At 38.2% G+C, this 20,386-nt stretch overlaps 1 protein-coding gene across 2 annotated transcripts in view; it reads left to right on the forward strand.

Annotated features, from left to right (window-relative positions):
- PLPP1 (phospholipid phosphatase 1) overlaps positions 1-20,386 on the forward strand; it is a 116,671-nt gene that overhangs the window by 29,852 nt on the left and 66,433 nt on the right. The window contains exon 2 of one of the 2 annotated variants that reach the window (XM_007469274.1): positions 6,585-6,739. The exons of the other annotated variant lie outside the window; for it this stretch is intronic. Coding sequence (XP_007469336.1) covers positions 6,585-6,739 — 155 coding nt within the window. The remainder of the gene's footprint in view (positions 1-6,584; positions 6,740-20,386) is intronic. 2 annotated transcript variants of the gene reach the window in all.

The following is a 20,386-nucleotide window of genomic DNA, read 5'->3' on the forward strand; positions in this document are numbered from 1 at the left end:
CGGGCCTCTCAACTGTTGTGGCCTCTCCCGTTGCAGAGCACAGGCTCCGGACGCGCAGGCTCAGCGGCCATGGCTCACGGGCCCCGCCGCTCTGCGGCACGTGGGATCCTCCCGGACCGGGGCACGAACCCGCGACCCCTGCACCGGCAGGTGGACTCTCAACCACTGCGCCACCAGGGAAGCCCCTAAACATTTTTAGAACTGTCTCTTCTTATTCCCACTGTTATTTCTTTATTTCAAGCCCTCAACATCTCTCATATACACTAGTATTTCTTGCCTCTGGACTTTCCCTCTATTCTTCTTTTTTTTTATTGCGGTACGCGGCCCTCTCACCGCTGTGGCCTCTCCGGTTGCGGAACACAGGCTCCGGACGCGCAGGCTCAGCGGCCATGGCTCACGGGCCCAGCCTCTCCGCGGCACGTGGGATCTTCCCGGACCGGGGCACGAACCCGTGTCCCCTGCATCGGGAGGCGGACTCTCAACCACTGCGCCACCAGGGAAGCCCTCCCTCTATTCTAACTTCACACTTCTTTTTCCTTTATACAATTTTCCCCAGAGTCTTTTCCCCCACTAAGGCACAGATTGGGTTGTGTGTCTCCTGTTACCCACAGAATAGAGTCCAAACTTCTTAATATATAGTCTGAATATAGATTCTGTAAATAGTCCCTTTATTAAACTCTCCTGAGTTATTTACATTTAGTTCCTGGACTCTATTTCATGCTGAGACCCTGACTGGTCTTACCTTCTGCCTCCCGGTTCTAGATAGCTTTTTCCCTGTGTGGACCTGCTCTCATCATTGTCTACCTTGTCCTCAGTACTAGGAGGCTCACTTTGCCCTTTGGCTTCTAGATGGGTTTGAAGAATGGGAAGCACTGGAAGGAGAGTGGGGTTTCTTCTCCTGGAGTCCTCCTGCCAACTCCTGTCATGTTGGCTCTCCCAGAGGTCATAGCTCTTTGAACCTTCTAGGTCTAGGAGTGGTTGCAGCTTCAGAAGGTTGTACTATCTCTTGACTTTGCCCTCACCATACCTTGTAAATAGTCCCTCATTAAGCTCTTCTTAAGTTCCCCAGTTTGAGGGTGCTGTTTCCTGCTGGGATCCTGACTGCTACATTGTCTAAGTCATCTAAGCTTCAGTTCTGTTTGCAGTTACAGCTGTGTTATTTTCCAGTAGCGCTTATCTCTCTCTTATTAAAAATTTTGTGGTGAGGTCTTTTTCATTCCTTTCCTTTTTTAGTGTTTTTAGTCCTTCTCTTTTTTTTTCTTTTTCCTTTCCTGGCACTGTGGCTGCCGTGTCATAGGAATTGAAATGTCTGAGTGAATAATGAGAGGAGATTTTCAAGAAGATGGACACTTGAATTTCCCTGTGGTATAGCGTAATATTTATTTAGATGTCTGAAATTGAGAAAATAGGGAAAGGTGTAGTGGGTACTGAAGTCAGTATAGTTACTTTAATAATGTCTAGATTTATATTTCATTCTTTCCAAAACATAAACTTAGGACTTGTTTTTCTTTACCTTTGCTTCTACATATTAGAAATTAACATTGGTTCTCTTTAAAATGCATTTTAGATTTATTCCATTGGAATATTTTATAACAACCTGTCTTTAAGGAACTATGTACTATATGTAAAATGGGAGATATTTCAATTATTACTTAATTGGAGAAGAATATAGGATATATATATATATATATATATATATATGTATGTATGTATGTATGTCTGTATCTATCTCCAGGTATTCATTTATCTGTCTTCCTCAATATAACTTAGAGAAGATGTGCTAAGAACAGAAATACAGCAGCTAACAAATGTGTTTATTAGCAGCATTGAACTTTTAAAAGTGACTTCTCTTAAGGGAATTTCAATTAAGAGAAAAATACCCTAGAATTATGATTAGGGTCAAAAATAGTTTCTATATCCTTTATATATTAAGGAAAGAATATTCGTGTCCTATGAAAGAGTTTGTTTTGAGAAGAATCTTCCTATAATACTAACTTTGACACAGAACTCTCTATTACTACCCTGAAAAATTACCACTGAAAATAATTTCTGTGTAGATAGAGAATATTTCATTGCTTTTTAGAGTAGAGGTGTCTGTTTACTCTGGGGGGATGGCTATGCCTGTGTGTGTGTGTGTGTGTGTGTGTGTGTGTGTGTGTGTGTCTTAGTCTGCTTGGGCTGCCATACAAAATACCAAAAACTAGGTGGCTTAACAACAGAAATTTGTTTTCTCAGAGTTCTAGAGGCTGGAATTCTGAGATCAGGGTGCCAGCAGCATGGTCAGGTTCTTTTGAGGGCTCTCTTCCTGGCTTGCAGATGGCCACGTTCTTGTTGTATCCTCACATGGCCTTTCCTTGGATGCGTGCGTGTGGAAAAAGATCTCTCTCTCTCCCTTTTCTCATAAAACCACCAATCTTATTGAATTAGGACCCTACCTTTATGACCTCATTTAGCTTAATTACCTCCTAAAAGTCCTATCTCCAATTATAGGAAAATTGGGGGTTAGAACTTCAACGTAAGAATTTGGGGGGGCAGACACAGTTCAGCCCATAGTAGTGTGCGTGTGTATGTGTGCATGTGTATATATAAATCACATGAGTAATAGAGGAAATCATCGTGATATATTTAACTTGAAGAAAGAGATTCATGCCTAGACAATGACAACCCAATGTTGAAGCTCATTGTTGAAGTTTCTTCATAAAGATGTGGGTGTTAGTGGAGGTGGTGTAAGATATTCTCTCACAGAGTGTATATGACACCTTTTTTCCTCAGACCTCATTGTCTTTACTCTGTTCTCACTCTTCTTTTTTTTTTTTTTGCGGTACGCGGGCCTCTCACTGTTGTGGCCTCTTCCGTTGCGGAGCACAGGCTCCAGACGCACAGGCTCAGCGGCCATGGCTCACGGGCCCAGCCGCTCCACGGCATGTGGGATCTTCCCGGATCGGGGCACGAACCCATGTCCCCTGCATCGGCAGGCGGACTCTCAACCACTGCGCCACCAGGGAAGCCCTGTTCTCACTCTTCTTGATGTCTTAGCATTGACGTCCTACTTTTAACCTAGTACAGACTTGATACTCTAAGCTACTTTCATTGGCTTTTTGTATAACAACATTGTCTTACTTCTCTATTGTTCATTCTTGTGTTTAAAGAATGGTCAATATGGGGCTTCCCTGGTGGCGCAGTGGTTGGGAGTCCGCCTGCCGATGCGGGGGATGCGGGTTCGTGTCCCGGTCTGGGAGGATCCCGCGTGCCGTGGAGCGGCTGGGCCCGTGAGCCGTGGCCGCTGGGCCTGCTCGTCCGGAGCCTGTGCTCCGCGATGGGAGAGGCCACGACAGTGAGAGGCCCGCGAAAAAAAAAGAATGGTCAATATGTTCTGCTGAATGAGAGAGACACAGCCCCTGCCCTCTAGAGCATGTAATCATCTCCTCTCCCTCTCTCTCCTGCAATCTCTTTTCATGATTTCACTATGGATATTAGTTCTTACCTGATTGTTTTTATTGATCTCTGTTAGTCTTGACTTTAGGCTTTCTCTGAGACTGTTTTATTCACCTGGCTTCTTACCACCTCCAATGCCAACAATCTGCAAATCTGTCTCTACTTCTGATCTTCATCCTGCATTATATTCCTTTCGCCGTTCAGTGAATTTTTACTGAGAGCCAACTGTGTGCCTGGTCCGAAGGATGCAAGAATGATATGGTCTTTGTCCTCAAGTTGCTGACAAAATGCAAAAAGCAGTTTAAAATACTATGTAATGGATGTGTGTCCAAGGTGCCATGGGGCAGATAAGTAGGGAGTGCCTTACTTATCAGGGAAAGGGAAACAAGGGGACAGGTATCCCCAACAGAAGGCTGAACATATATGTAGGTACCTAAGGTTTTGAAAACATAGTATGTTCAGGCAACAGCAAATGGTTCAGTGTGATCGGAGCCTTAAGCTACATGGGGAAGAGTGAAAGATGAGGCTGAGCATTTAAGGTGTCAGATTACCCCAAAGGCAATATTTTCAATACTCAACTAATTTTCTTTCATCATAAACCAGCTGCCCGTCCCAACTTCACATTTTTGTCAATGGGACCATCATTCTCCCTATTCCCAAAGCCTGAAGTGTCATCTTCAGGTCTGCCTCAACAATTGTGACCAGTCCTCAAATTGAGTCGTTTCCATATTCAAAACTCTCTTTCATGTGTCCTTTTCTATTTTCCCTGTCAACATACTACTTAACACTTAATTAGTAGATTATTTCAAAGCTGTGTTAAATGTTCCCCTTTCTAATTTTTTTTAAAGTTAATTTTTAAAAACCCCTTATTTTACTGTGTTACTAACCCTGAGCAAAAGAGGACAGTGATACTTTATTTATTCCTACAGGATAAGTCCTTTCTTAGGCCAGTATTTTAAAAACATAATTCTTTTTGTTAAACCCCAAAATCTCAGGTTCTCTTCCTCCCATTAAAAACCACACAATTGTGGAATTAAGAGTAATCTGCAGAAGAGAAGATTTTGTTTCATTAACGTTGAGTTTTTATTATGAACATAACATGTATTTTATACTGAATAAGCTTTTTCAAAGGACAGGTACCCCTCACCCAAATCATCTTCCTTGTCAGAATTCTGTTAATTTAGCGAATCACTTGCCTGCATGGGAGACATCATATATACACTGACTCTAGGAACAGATAGCCTGTGTTGTAATCCTGGTTCCACTACTGACTAGTTCCAGCAGGGTTCCTCATTTCTTAAAGCCTCATAATAATTTTATGTGAAAAAAGGGGGAAGTGATGTTACCTACTTCACAAGGTTGAGGTAAGGATTGAGTTAATCTGTGTAGCCTAATGCTTGGCATGTGTGAGCACGCAGTACATGTTCGCTATAAAATGTTATGTACCTTGAAAACTTCTTGCTCATTCTCTCTGTACTCTTGTTGGTGTGACCTCATGCTGCTCTTGCATCCCTCTACCACTAAATGCTCTCCTTGAGGCCCTCCCTATTGCCTATGATTTACCTGCTGCTTCAAGTTCAGCTCAGTTGCCTGTTCTTTAATAGTCTTTTTAAAAAAATTAACTACTGTATTTATTTGTTTTTGGCTATGTTGGGTCTTTGTTGCTGCACGCGGGCTTTCTCTAGCTGTGGCGGGCAGGGGCTACTCTTCGTTGTGGTGTGCAGGCTTCTCATTGTGGTGGCTTCTCTTGTTGCAGAGCACAGGCTCTAGGCACGCGGGCTTCAGTAGTTGTGACATGTGGGCTCAGTAGTTGTGGCTCGCAGGCTCAGTAGTTGTGGCTTGTGGGCTCGAGCGCAGGCTCAGTAGTTGTGGCGCACGGGCTTAGCTGCTCCGCGGCATGTGGGATCTTCCTGGACCAGGGCTCGAACCCGTGTCCCCTGCTTTGGCAGGCGGATTCTTAACCACTGTGCTACCAGGGAAGCCCTAATAGTCTTTTCTAACTACTCCAGTTCACGTTGACCTCTGAATTCCTATAGGGCCTTTTATATCATTTTAGAAATTAGTCATATTTTCTCTTTTATGGTATTCCTTTTAACATTTACATACAGTAAAATGTACTTTTTTTTCGGTACAGTTCTGTGAGTTTTGACAAATACTTAGAGTTGTGGAATTACCATCACAATCAAGATATAGAACAATTTCATCATCCCTCAAAAATCTGTCTTAGTATTATTACTTTTAAAACTGCTTCCTGAGTATGCCTTCTGTTGCTACATGTACAATTTAGGCTCTTGAACCGAGTGCCCGTTTCACACTAATTGTCTCCTCTATGTATGGCATACTCTAGTATCAAGGATATAGTAAGTAGATGCTTGACTGTTTGAATTGTATAAAACAAAGCCTAAAAGTGTGGTAAATTTAAACATACTAAGAAATTACTAATTTAAGTTATTTAACTTCTCTTTGGTCTTTCATTCTATTTGGGTGAAAAATTTCAAATGAACATTATTCCTGTATAACTTGTTAAAGTGATTTTGGAGTCTTGCCAGAGCTAATAAAAACCATTTTTAATTTGTCTTCAGAAAACAAAGGACTTATTTCTGTTCTTATTATCAAATATACTTACAGTTTCTATTTTTTCTAACCCTATTAATTTAAATTTTAATATGAAACAAAATTTTGTATCTTTTTCCTCCTTGACTGCATTTGGCTGTTATGATGTATTATTGATTATTAAATGTATTTACTGAGTTTTGCCTTTTTTTCTTAAACATATTTAATGTATTGAGCAATTCAGTTAAAAATGAATTACGAACAACATGTAAAATACAAAACCTTCCTGTTTTCTCAACTTTGTTTTTTCACGGGCCAATGTTGCTGTCTTCCCTTGGGGTTTCCTTTATTGATTGTCCCTAAAATCAGAGGTCAAGGCAAGTAAGAGAATTTAAACTTGATAAAGGTGGGGCTGATGTGGACAAGCTAATGATGCATGGTTTCCTCAGCCTTCACTCTTGGATGTAATGGAATAGTGATCCTTTTTCAGAAAGGACAAAATACGGTTAAGATTTGCATCCCATTCAGTAGACTTTACTTCCTAATGAAGTGAATTGAATTTAACCATGTGTGTCTTTTTTTCCCTTCCCTAACAGCTTCCATGCCTATGGCTGTTCTAAATTTGGGCCAAATATATCCATTTCAGAGAGGCTTTTTCTGTAAAGACAACAGCATCCAGTATCCGTACCATGACAGTACCATCACAACCACTGTCCTCAACACAGTGGGGCTTGGTTTACCCATTTCCTGTGTAAGTAAATGAATAAGTAGGTAGTGATGGGTTTGTTGTGCTGGAGGTTTTCTGAAGTGATCGAATTGGGGTGGGGGTAAATCCATAGTACGGTCGTCACCAGTGTTGGTGTGGTGAATGATTGCTTAAAGAATATAGCCACTGCTTCAGTCCAGGGCAATGTTTCTCCAGTTAAAGGGAGATATTGCCCCAAATAACTTGATGTCATCATAAAGAATTATAGAATGATTATTTTAGAATGAAGAGTTCATTTAAGTCATTTTGGATCAACACTTTTCAGTAGACAAGTGAAGAAACTTAGGCCCAGATACTTGCTCAAGCCCAGTAAGCTATTTTATGGCAGAGCTGAAACTAAGATTATGCTTATTTTATCATGTTAAGTGGAAATTGAGGCCACAAAAACAGAGATAGATTTATTTGTTAAATTTGAGAATACAGCTCATCAGAAAGAATGTAAATACATATGCAAAAGAAGATCCTCAGAATGTATCAAAACTCAAAACTATATCATTGTTTTTCTTTCTTTCTTTTTTTTTTTTTTTTTTTTTTTGGGGTACGCGGGCCTCTCACTGTTGCGGCCTCTCCCGTTGCGGGGCACAGGCTCCGGACGTGCAGGCTCAGCGGCCATGGCTCACGGGCCCAGCCGCTCCGGGGCATGTGGGGTCTTCCCGGACCAGGGCACGAACCCGCGTCCCCTGCGTCGGCAGGCGTACTCTCAACCACTGCGCCACAAGGGAAGCCCTATATCACTGTTTTTAAAGTTGTACTATTCATCAGTTTGTAGATTACTATTGGGTTTCTTTACTTTAAATAACTGGACACTTTGCTTCTAGGTTAAATTTCACAAACTAGCTAAGGTTGGCACTTGAGATATTGTGCTTACTTTCTCTATCCTTGGTTCAGATTCCTGCACCTTGCCCTGTGTCTCTCTGTGTGAGTTGGAAATGGATGAGAAGAAGCAGAATAAAGATTTACCTCCTTGAGTGTCTTGGGAGTTCAGCAGATCATGCCATACTTCTCTTTTGACAACTTGTCTCTCGTCAGTTGCCTTCCCCAGATAGTTGACTTACATTTTTTTAATTGTTTTAACAAACTGAAGCCTTATTTCCACAGTAGGACAGGCTGGCTTTTCTTTGCCTATTTTTCCCCCAAATTGGCTAAGAATAATAGCCTTGTTCTTTGGTTTTTTCAGTTCATATTTGCCTTTTTTGGCTAGCAAATTATTATTTTATTTTTTGGTGATGTCTTTAGCACAGTATTCTGAAGGTGAAGGGGACTTGGATTTAGTTATGTTTCAAGATATATTAAATATTTCCACATGCAGTCTATGCATCCTAATTTGATTAAAGCCACTTTTATAGGAGTAAAACGGAAGGAAAATTTGGGGTTAGTTTAAGGAAATATTTACATTTTTCCTAAGACGTAAATTCCATGGTAACTGGTCACCTCTATTTGAGCCACCAGCCTTATGAAACAATGTGCAGGAAAGCGTATAGATAGATGGAAGAACATTTATGTAAACATACCTTAATGTGCAAAAAAACCTTTAAGTTCATTAAAAAATGTGTTATTTGAAATCCTGTTATGTCTCCATTGTATGAAGTGTTTGCCTATTAAAATTCTCTTACTCTAGGATGTGGATTACTCCCATTTTTTTTTTTTTTTTTTTTTGTGGTACGTGGGCCTCTCACTGTTGTGGCCTCTCCCGTTGCGGAGCACAGGCTCCAGACGTGCAGGCTCAGTGGCATGTGGGATCTTCCCGGACCGGGGCATGAAGCTGTGTCCCCTGCATCGGCAGGCGGACTCTCAAGCCCCTCCCGTTTTTGATTGGGGATTTTAGCGACATCATTCTTGGTGATTATTGTAAAAAACACAGAAATGTCAATAGCCTTTTAAACCAAAATTTAGAGTAGTGGACTTTGGATTATCCTTTTCAACTGTTGTGTGTGTGAATGCAACAAAAAAAAAACCCCAGGATTTTGTATTTCAGCACAAGTATTTTTCTAGCATTGATTATTATGTAGATTATTGCTACAAGTATTATTAGTGTGCTATATTAAGTAGATAATATTCACAGTTTTAAAGGATAAAATACAACTTGGAAGAAATATTTTCCCCTATTTTTGGTATTATAATTGCTTTCAGATTACTTTTTTAAAATCACTTTTACTTCCTTTGTTAATGTCTGAGGAAAAAGACAATACAGGATAAGTTTTGGGGATTGAATTATTATATAATACTGCAAATCTAAAGTTTGAGATTCGGCAATATTTGGGAAGATGAGGGAGATCATTTAATGTGGATATATGGATTTTCTCAAGTTCTTTGTTTTTGGCATATAGTTTGAAAAATCATATTTCTTTAGGTGACTGTCCCAAAGGAGGTAAATGAGGCCCAGTTTTTTTTTTTTAAGTTTTGAGTAGCTACTTAAATGGTAATAAAAAATTGCTATGAAGAAAAAAAATGGAGGGGTTAGTAATATGTTTATTTTTATAAGCTGTAAAGTAATATATAAGTACAGTGTTACCTATGGCAAAAGTGGCCATAAGAGTCCTGCACTGTAGGAGGACATTGGTGTTTGTTGGGTTTTATGGCATGACAAGTCTCTCGTGCCACCCTTTCCTGTACTAGTCCAAATGGCCTAGTATCAAAATGGCCTATTGCCCACACTTGAATATTTTAACTCCTTTGTTTCCATGTTGACATAAGTGCCGTGCTGCCTTTTCCCAGTTTCCCCCCAATTGGGCAAGGCAATAAGCTTTGCTAGGGTAAGAATGGTCTGTTTTGCTCCACTTGTATCCTTAGTGTCAAGCACATTGCTTGGTATGTAATAGGTGTTTAATAAATATAGATAGAAAAATTTAATGAAAAATAAATACTAAATGTGAAATGGAATAAGATTGTCACTTATGTTTAGTAATAATTACTACCATGAAAATTCAGCTTAACTCTTTGGAAATATATTGGATTTCCAGGTCATCTCTTAATATCAGATACCTCATTAAAATAGCTTTTCAGGAAAAAAATGGAACACTATCATACTGAATATATATCCTGATTAGAGATATCTTAAAATATGGGGGAGCATCTACTGGAATGAAAGAAATATGGTATTATGGAGCTTAATTTCTTAGGTTGGAAAAAAGTTTTATTTCCTTGTTTACTTATTCTGATGTGGAGCTGTATTTTTTGTCTGCATTGTTGTGGAAAGTACTGCTTCAGTCAGTTCATATGAGCACTTATTCCAGCACCATTTTTATGTAATTGTCACAAAATGAAGTAGTACCAGATGCATCCTTAAGTAATTTGTTATAATCACAAACATTTTCTTTGTTTAAAACTGCTTTTTATACTACTGTTGGAAGGGGTAATGTATAGATTTGGTATATTAAGTATTTGTCATCCACTTTACAGAACACTTGAAAATATTTTGATAAATTTTAATATATTGGATGAACCTACAGGAAAGAAAAGTTATATAAATATTGAGTATATACTGCCAATAATGAAAACTAAAACTCAGTTTCACATTAGCCAAGCTTACTGAATTCCACTGCTGGTTTCCTAAATGCTGTGGCTTTTTAAAGGATTCATAGGAAAAAATTTCTGCTCATAAAATCTTCTTTTTTTAAAAAAGAAATTTATTTATTTATTTATGGCTGCGTTGGGTCTGTTGCATGCAGGCTTCTCTAGTTGCAGCGAGTGGGAGCTACTCTTCATTGCACTATGTACGCTTCTCATTGTGGTGGCTTCTCTTGTTGTGGAGCTCGGGCTCTAGGCGAGTGGGCTTCAGTAGTTGTGGTGCATGGGCTCAGTAGTTGTGGCTTGTGGACTCTAGAGCACAGGCTCAGTAGTTGTGGTGCATGGGCTTAGTTGCTTCGTGGCATGTGGGATCTTCCTGGACCAGGGCTCGAACCTGTGTCCCCTGCATTGGCAGGAGGATTCTTAACCACTGCGCCAGCAGGGAAGTCCCAAAATCTTCTTTTTAAAAGTAGTTTCAGGGAATGTTATGGAATGCCTTTGCTAAGATTAAGTGGTCAAGAGCTGTTGCTTCACACACTGAGTACATCTCTATTAAATGACTAGACATTGTCTTTTAACTTTTCTACTGCATGTATCTTGACAAATCTGCAGGATTTAAGTGGGTTAAATGTTATTCCTGGATGGGAATTCTGATTTTTGAGAAGCCCTAAAATCTCTTTCTACTAAATGAGCCTTATCAGTGAATTATATGTGATAAGAAGATAATTGAGGGCTTCCTTGGTGGCACAGCAGTAAAGAATCCACCTACCAATGCAGGGGACATGGGTTTGAGCCCTGGCCTGGGAAGATCCCACATGCTGCGGAGCAACTAAGCCCATGCGCCACAACTGCTGAGCCTGCACTCTAGAGCCTGCGAGCCGCAACTTCTGAGCCCGTGTGCCACAACTACTGAGCCCATGTGCCACAACTACTGAAGCCCACAGGCCTAGAGCCCATGCTGTGCAACAAGAGAAGCCACGACAATGAGAAGCCCACGCACCACAACAAAGAGTAGCCCCCGCTTGCCACAACTAGAGAAAGCCTGTGCACAGCAACAAAGACCTAATACAGCCAAAAATAAAAACAAATAAATAAATTTATTAAAAAAAGAAGATAATTGAGATTAAAATGTTCATTTTGCCTCCCACCAGGAATTAAGTCCTTTTACAGAGCATCTAAACTTGCACTCAGGGTTACACCCCTACCCCTGCCACTTTTTCAAGCAGAAGTGACATAATTTTTTAATTTGTTAAATATTGAACTGGCAAAACGACCAAACAAAAATATTTTTGATGGATGTGATGAGGTTAATATACAGTTATGTTAAAATATATGAAAAAGGTCAAATTTATCTTTTCATTAATTCCTTTTTATAAAATATGCCAAATATATATATATATATATATATATATATATATTTTAATCTTTCATCTCTGAATACATGAAAATTCTAGCATGGTAATATCTGTGTTTTTCTGTTATGGACCAAAGAGTTTGAAGGCAGAGTATCTCAGTATAACTTATTTTGGGAATGTCATCTGTCATACTTTAGATAAAAGTGAAGTGAAGGCATTTGTGTTAATATTTCATAAGTTTATTTTCCTCTTACATAAATACTATTTTGAAAACTCTAGCTGGGGGTATTATATACTCTACTGTTTTAGGTCCTAATAAATTGGTTGAACTTGTGACATTGTTTCCTTGAACATTTTTGTAATTAAAAATAAATTTGCAGCTTGGATTTGGCAGTGAGTTTTTAGATAACAATGCCAAAAGCATGGTCCATGAGAGAAATAATTAATAAGTTGTACTTAATTAAAATTACAAACTTCCGCTCTGTGTAAAGCTACACACTGGGGGAAAATATTTATAAAACACATATCTGATAAAGCACTTGTGTCCAGAATATAGAAAGAACTCTTAAAACACAGCAAGAAGCCCAATCAAAAAGTGGCAAAAAGGTCTGAATAGACAACTCAGTGAAGAAGATATACAAATGGAAAATAAGCATATGAAAAGATGCCCCATATCATACTTCATTAGGGAATTGTAAATTAAAACAACAGTGAGATTCCTCTACACATCTATTAGAAGGGCTAAAATTTTTTCTTCATATTTCTTTTTTTTTTTACATCTTTATTGGAGTATAATTGCTTTACAATGGTGTGTTAGTTTCTGCTTTATAACAAAGTGAATCAGTTACACATATACATATGTTCCCATATCTCTACTCTCTTGTGTCTCCCTCCCTCCCATCCTCCCTATCCCACCCTGTAGGTGGTCACAAAGCACCGAGCTGATCTCCCTGTGTTATGCGGCTGCTTCCCACTAGCTATCTGTTTTACGTTTGGTAGTGTATATATGCCCATGCCACTCTCTCGCTTTGTCACAGCTTACCCTTCCCCCTCCCCATATCCTCAAGTACATTCTCTAGTAGGTTTGTGTCTTTATTCCTGTCTTACCCCTAGGTTCTTCATGACATTTTTTTCCCTTAAATTCCATATATATGTGTTAGCATACAGTATTTGTCTCTCTCTTTCTGACTTACTTCACTCTGTATGACAGTCTCTAGGTCTATCCACCTCATTACAAATAGCTCAATTTCGTTTTTTTTTTATGGCTGGGAAATATTCCATTGTATATATGTGCCACATCTTCGTTATCCATTCATCTGATGATGGGCACTTAGGTTGTTTCCATCTCCGGGCTATTGTAAATAGAGCTGCAATGAACATTTTGGGGCATTTCTCTTTTTTTTTTTTTTTGTGGTACACGGGCCTCTCACTGTTGGGGCCTCTTCCCGTTGCGGAGCACAGGCTCCGGATGCGCAGGCCCAGCGGCCATGGCTCATGGGCCCAGCCGCTCCACGGCATGTGGGATCTTCCCGGATCAGGGCACGAACCCATGTCCCCTGCATTGGCAGGCAGACACTCAACCACTGCGTCACCAGGGAAGCCCTACTTGACTCTTTTTGAATTATGGTTTTCTCAGGGTATATGCCCAGTAGTGGGATTGCTGGGTCATATGGTAGTTCTATTTGTAGTTTTTTAAGGAACCTCCATACTGTTCTCCATAGTGGCTGTACCAATTCACATTCCCACCAGCAGTGCAAGAGTGTTCCCTTTTCTCCACACCCTCTCCAGCATTTATTGTTTGTAGATTTTTTGATGATGGCCATTCTGACTGGTGTGAGATGATATCTCATTGTAGTTTTGATTTGCATTTCTCTAATGATTAATGATGTTGAGCATTCTTTCATGTGTTTGTTGGCAGTCTGTATATCTTCTTTGGAGAAATGTCTATTTAGGTCTTCTGCCCATTTTTGGATTCGGTTGTTCGTTTTTTTGTTATTGAGCTGTGTGAGCTGCTTGTAAATTTTGGAGATTAATCCTTTGTCAGTTGCTTCATTTGCAAATATTTTCTCCCATTCTGAGGGTTGTCTTTTGGTCTTGTTTATGGTTTCCTTTGCTGTGCAAAAGCTTTGAAGTTTCATTAGGTCCCATTTGTTTATTTTTGTTTTTATTTCCATTTCTCTAGGAGGTGGGTCAAAAAGGATCTTGCTGTGATTTATGTCATAGAGTGTTCTGCCTATGTTTTCCTCTAAGAGTTTGATAGTTTCTGGCCTTACATTTAGGTCTTTAATCCATTTTGAGCTTATTTTTGTGTATGGTGTTAGGGAGTGATCTAATCTCATACTTTTACATGTACCTGTCCAGTTTTCCCAGCACCACTTATTGAAGAGGCTGTCCTTTCTCCACTGTACATTCCTGCCTCCTTTATCAAAGATAAGGTGACCATATGTGCGTGGGTTTATCTCTGGGCTTTCTATCCTGTTCCATTGATCTATCTTTCTGTTTTTGTGCCAGTACCATACTGTCTTGATTACTGTAGCTTTGTAGTATAGTCTGAAGTCAGGGAGCCTGATTCCTCCAGCTCCATTTTTTGTTCTCAAGATTGCTTTGGCTATTCGGGGTCTTTTGTGTTTCCATACAAATTGTGAAATTTTTTGTTCTAGTTCTGTGAAAAATGCCAGTGGTAGTTTGATAGGGATTGCATTGAATCTATAGATTGCTTTGGGTAGTAGAGTCATTTTCACAATGTTGATTCTTCCAATCCAAGAACATGGAATATCTCTCCATCTATTTGTATCATCTTTAATTTCTTTCATCAGTGTCTTATAATTTCCTGCACACAGGTCTTTGTCTCCTTAGGTAGGTTTATTCCTAGATATTTTATTCTTTTTGTTGCAGTGGTAAATGGGAGTGTTTTCTTGATTTCACGTTCAGATTTTTCATCATTAGTGTATAGAAATGCCAGAGATTTCTGTGCATTAATTTTGTATCCTGCTACTTTACCAAGTTCATTGATTAGCTCTAGTAGTTTTCTGGTAGCAACTTTAGGATTCTCTATGTGTAGTATCATGTCATCTGCAAACAGCGACAGCTTTACTTCTTCTTTTCTGATTTAGATTCCTTTTATTTCCTTTTGTTCTCTGATTGCTGTGGCTAAAACTTCCAAAACTATGTTGAATAAGAGTTGTGAGAGTGGGCAACCTTGTCTTGTTCCTGATCTTAGTGGAAATGGTTTCAGTTTTTCACCATTGAGGATGAGGTAGGCTGTGGGTTTGTCATATATGGCCTTTATTATGTTGAGGAAAGTTCCCTCTATGCCTCCTTTCTGCAGGGTTTTAATCATAAATGGGTGTTGAATTTTGTCGAAAGCTTTCTCTGCATCTATTGAGATGATCATGTGGTTTTTCTCCTTCAGTTTGTTAATATGGTGTATCATGTTGATTGATTTGCATATATTGAGGAATCCTTGCATTCCTGTAATAAACCCCACTTGATCATGGTGTATGATCCTTTTAATATGCTGTTGGATTCTGTTTGCTAGTATTTTGTTGAGGATTTTTGCATGTATGTTCATCAGTGATATTGGCCTGTAGTTTTCTTTCTTTGTGACATCCTTGTCTGGTTTTGGTATCAGGGTGATGGTGGCCTCGTAGAATGAGTTTGGGAGTGTTCCTCCCTCTGCTATATTTTGGAAGAGTGTGAGAAGGTTAGGTGTTAGCTCCTCTCTAAATGTTTGATAGAATTCGCCTGTGAAGCCACCTGGTCCTGGGCTTTTGTTTGTTGGAAGCTTTTTAATCACAGTTTCAATTTCAGTGCTTGTGATTGGCCTGCTCATATTTTATGTTTCTTCCTGATTTAGTCTTGGCAGGTTGTGCATTTCTAAGAATTTGTCCAATTCTTCCAGGTTGTCCATTTTATTGGCATAGAGTTGCTTGTAGCAATCTCTCATGATCTTTTGTATTTCTGCAGTGTCAGTTGTTACTTCTCCTTTTTCATTTCTAATTCTATTGATTTGAGTCTTCTCCCTTCTTTTCTTGATGAGTCTAATGGTTTATCAATTTTGTTTATCTTCTCAAAGAACCAGCTTTTAGTTTTATTGATCTTTGCTCTCGTTTCGTTCATTTCTTTTTCATTTATTTCTGATTTGATCTTTATGATTTTTTTCTTCTGCTAACTTTCGTTTTGTTCTTTCTCTAATTGCTTTAGGTGCAAGGTTAGGTTGTTTATTTGAGATGTTTCCTGTTTCTTAAGGTAGGATTGTATTGCTATAAACTTCCCTCTTAGAACTTCTTTTGCTGCATCCCATAGGTTTTGGGTCGTCGTGTCTCCATTGTCATTTGTTTCTAGGTATTTTTTGATTCCTCTTTGATTTCTTCAGTGATCGCTTCGTTATTAAGTAGTGTATTGTTTAAGCTCCACGTGTTTGTATTTTTTACAGATCTTTTCCTGTAATATCTAGTCTCATAGCGTTGTGGTCGGAAAAGATAGTTGATACAAGTTCAATTTTCTTAAATTTACCAAGGCTTGATTTGTGACCCAAGATATGATCTATCCTGGAGAATGTTCCATGAGCACTTGAGAAAAATGTGTATTCTGTTGTTTTTGGATGGAGTGTCCTATAAATATCAATTAAGTCCATCTTGTTTAATGTATCATTTAAAGCTTGTGTTTCCTTATTTATTTTCATTTTGGATGATCTGTCCGTTGGTGAAAGTGGGGTGTTAAAGTCCCCTACTATGAATGTGTTACTGTCTATTTCCCCTTTTATGGCTGTTATTATTTGCCTTATGTATTGAGGTGCTCCTATGTTGGGTGCATAAATATTTACACTGTTATATCTTCTTCTTGGATTGATCCCTTGATCATTATGTAGTGTCCTTCTTTGTCTCTTGTAGTAGTCTTTAGTTTAAAATCTATTTTGTCTGATATGAGAATTGCTATTCCAGCTTTCTTTTGATTTCCATTTGCATGGAATATCTTTTTCCATCCCCTCACTTTCAGTCTGTATGTGTCTCTAGGCCTGAAGTGGGTCTCTTGTATACAGCATATATATGGGTCTTGTTTTTGTATCTAGAATGGCTAAAATTGGAAACACTGACAACACCAAATGCTGTGAGGATGTGGAGCAACAGCAGTTCTCAGTCATTGCTGGTGGGAATGTAAAATGGTAAAGCCCCTTTGGAATACTGGCAGTTTTTTACAAAACTAAATATAGTCTTACCATAGGACCTAGCATTGGAGCTCCTAGGTATTTACCCAAATGCATTGAAAACTTATGTCCACATAAAAACCAGCACATGATGTTTATAGCGGTTTTATTTATAATTGCCAAAGCTTGGTAGCGACTGAGATGTCCTTCAGTAGGTGAATGGATAAGCTCTGGTACATCCATACAATGGAATGTTATTCAGCTAAAAATAAGTCAGCTATCTAGCCATAAAAACACATGGAAGAACCTTAAACACATATTGCTAAATGAAAGAAGCCAATCTGAAAAGACTGCCTAGTGTATGATTACAGCCATATGACATTCTGGAAAAGGCAAAACTATGGAGATAGTAAAAAGATCAGTGGTTACTAGGGGTTGGTGGGAGGACAGAGGAGGAATGAACAGTTGGGGTACAGAGGATTTTTAGGGAAGTGAAACTATTTTGTATGATATGGTAATGATGGATGCATGACATTATGTATTTGTCAAAACCTATAGAACTGTACAACACGAAGACTAGCCCTTAATGTAAACTATGGAGTTAATAATAATGTGTCAATATTGGTTCATCAGTTATAACAAATATACCATACCAATGAAAATTGTTCATGATAGAGGAAATTAAGGGTGGTAGTTATGAAGAACGAGTGTATCTTTTACTCTCTGCTCAGTTTTTTTAATAAACCTAAAATTACTTTAAGAAATAAAGTGTATTAATGTTAAAAATTTTGAAAAGAAAAAAATTTGCTCACAAAGTCTGGTGAGATGTCAGTGCTCTTTGTCTAAATAATATTAGTAATGATGATTATTCTCATAGTGAATAATTTATACATTCGTTGCTAGGAATAGGATTACTTGATAAGATGTAAAGAGTAAAATTTCAGGACTTTGCTTCATATAATTTATCTATTTGTTAACTCATTTTATGAGAGTATTTGTTTTGCCTTGAGATCATTGGCTCTTGCCAAAGGAAAAGTGCAAAATTGGTTGATAGTTAAGTAAATAAAGTACTTTTAACTTATAAGACTTAATATCTAGTGAAGACTTAAATTTAGAAAACATGATAGTACTTAAAAATTCAGTGCAAGCCTTCAGTTTTTATAATGAAAAAAAAGAAAACAAGCAACTGAAATCTTGTCATAGTCCTATAATTAAGAAAATATATGTGTGGGTTATATTTAGTTCATTTTATGTAAGGGACCATTACCATTTCAAGTTTTATTATGTAGTAGATCTATATAATACATTACAAATTTTTTGGCTCTCTGGAAAATAATAGGTTGAGTTTAGCATCTTTTAACAGTGAAGATTTTATCTAAGTACAGGTTCACAGTCCATTACCTGGAACTCTTGGAGCCAGAACTTTCTGAATTTTTGAAAGGTTATATGATTCATACACCTTATGTAATGCCCTCAGCAGGGTCTAGGACAGTATCTTGTAATCAAAGACACTAATTTTTATGTAGTGAAATAAGACTAGTAAAAATAAGTGGGGTAAATAAAGGCTGGGGTCATTCCTTCATTTGTTCAGGTTAAGTTTTGCCATTAGATAAGTTCAGGTTAGGCTTTGGTGCCAAATGTCATGAAAGAACTAGGATTTTGCGGGCTTTGGGTTTTAGAATAAGGGATTATGGGCCTTTTAATGAAAGCTGATTTAAAATTATTTATTTCTTAGTCATGTTATGTGGTTACTTTAAACAAATATTTGAAAATCCTAAGTTTAGTTTTTGTTGAGAAGCAGGACCTATGGTTAAAAGTGTAGTCTTAGAACTGTTCATGTGAAACGAACTCATTTGTGATTGGAGTGCAGGGTTAGTGATGTAAGCCATAAAAGATGAACATATCCAATGCAGTACAGTGATTTTTGAATATTACCTTATTCAGTAATTGTGAAGTATGAGCAAAAATATTATCCTGTAAAGAACATTTTGGTGTTTCCCTGTAGCTACAAATAGCTTATATTTCATATCTGGCTTTCTGGAAAATCACTTAATATTCTACTCTAGCCAAATTATTGTGGGCTCCATCTTTAAATAAGAATTTTAAAAGGGTCTCCACCATTTCTGTCAATTATCTTTAAGCTTCCATATTTAGAATGAGAATGAGATAGCATTTTAAAAATGGCAGTTTACTGCTTTATCATGAACCTGTGTTTCTAACACGACAAGAAATGAAATTCTGTTTACTTATAGAAAGAAAAATTTTTGTGTTTTTACACCTGTTTTTGGACTACGAACAGTCAACACCAGTTCAGAGTGTGGTTCAGAAAGGTAACCTACTTTCAGAAGGCAGGTCCCAGTTGCTGCATCTCTGGCATCAGGGTAGGTAACAGCAGGGAGGAATCTTTTTAATCAGACTTTCCAAAGGCTGTCTTGGCTTAGAGGGCTGGGTGAATGTGAGAGGAGATTAGATTTGGGATCTTGTTAAATCTAGGGAAATATAAGCAGAGGTCACTGGCAGGACAATAAGAGTGGGGAGAATGGTCTAGTGATTCACTGATTTTCTCGGTAGAATATGTGTGATTGTATATGTTTTCAATCAAATACATTCTTATACTTGAGTATTAATCTTCTGATACACTTAAAGGCATCCTTTTAGAAGCTATCAAAATTTGAGAGAAAAAATGAAATTTCTGACAAGTTAATTTCTCTGTAACTTGGGGGGGGTATGCCCTTGTGTAATTTTAGCAGCAGATTTCCTGTTTCCAATGTGGAGAGTAACTGCTTTGTGGGACCCAGTAAGAAAAATCACTGGACAAGGAGATGGAAAGAGCAACTGCAAAGGCACCCATTTTGTTTACTGTAAAATTTTGTTTATTCTCTAAGAAAAGATTATAATTGGGTACTCATTGGTTTAGAATTTTTGCATATATGGTAAATGGAAGGCTCTGTTTGTTCTATCATTTATTGAGTGTCTTTTGTGTCTGAGGTACTTCTGTGTTACAGATTCTTTCCTCATAACAACTCTCTGAGGTTGGCAGGTATTTCTCTTTTATTGCTACTAAGAGGGCAAGTTGGGATTTTAACCCCACCAAGTCTGCATCCTCTGTTGTTCACATTCTTTTTGACAGTCCCTTATTGTTTTCGGTGTGGTGTGGGTCTGTTTTGATGAAAAGTAAGTAAATCCAGTAAACTCTTTGGTTTTGGTTTTCTTTTATCAGTTAAAAGTTGTGAATATGAGTCTAGGTGGTGAAGATTAGATTAGAGAAGAGTGGTGGGAAACTTGGGCTAGTGTGATAGCAGCCACCAAAGCATGTAGTGGAGCTTATCTGTCTAGGTTGACTTTATCACCTAGAAGAATTTCTGAATCATGATCTAGACTCGTTGAGGGAAAATCTGAATTTGAATCTTGTTTCTTAGCTCTACTCCTGAAATTCAGTATGACATTATGCAAGTCACTTGATCTGTTCATATATATTTCTCTAACTATAAAAAGGATGCTTTTTGGTTTATCAGAAAGCCATGAGAAGAGGGTTTGTTTCATCGATGCCAACACCTAACCTATCTCAAAGTCTGTCCTTATTCTTTTTTTTTTTTTTTTTTTTTTTTTTTTTTTTTGGGTACA

Source organism: Lipotes vexillifer, unplaced genomic scaffold (assembly GCF_000442215.2).
Source record: "Lipotes vexillifer unplaced genomic scaffold, Lipotes_vexillifer_v1.1 scaffold810, whole genome shotgun sequence".
Lineage (NCBI taxonomy): Eukaryota > Metazoa > Chordata > Mammalia > Artiodactyla > Lipotidae > Lipotes > Lipotes vexillifer.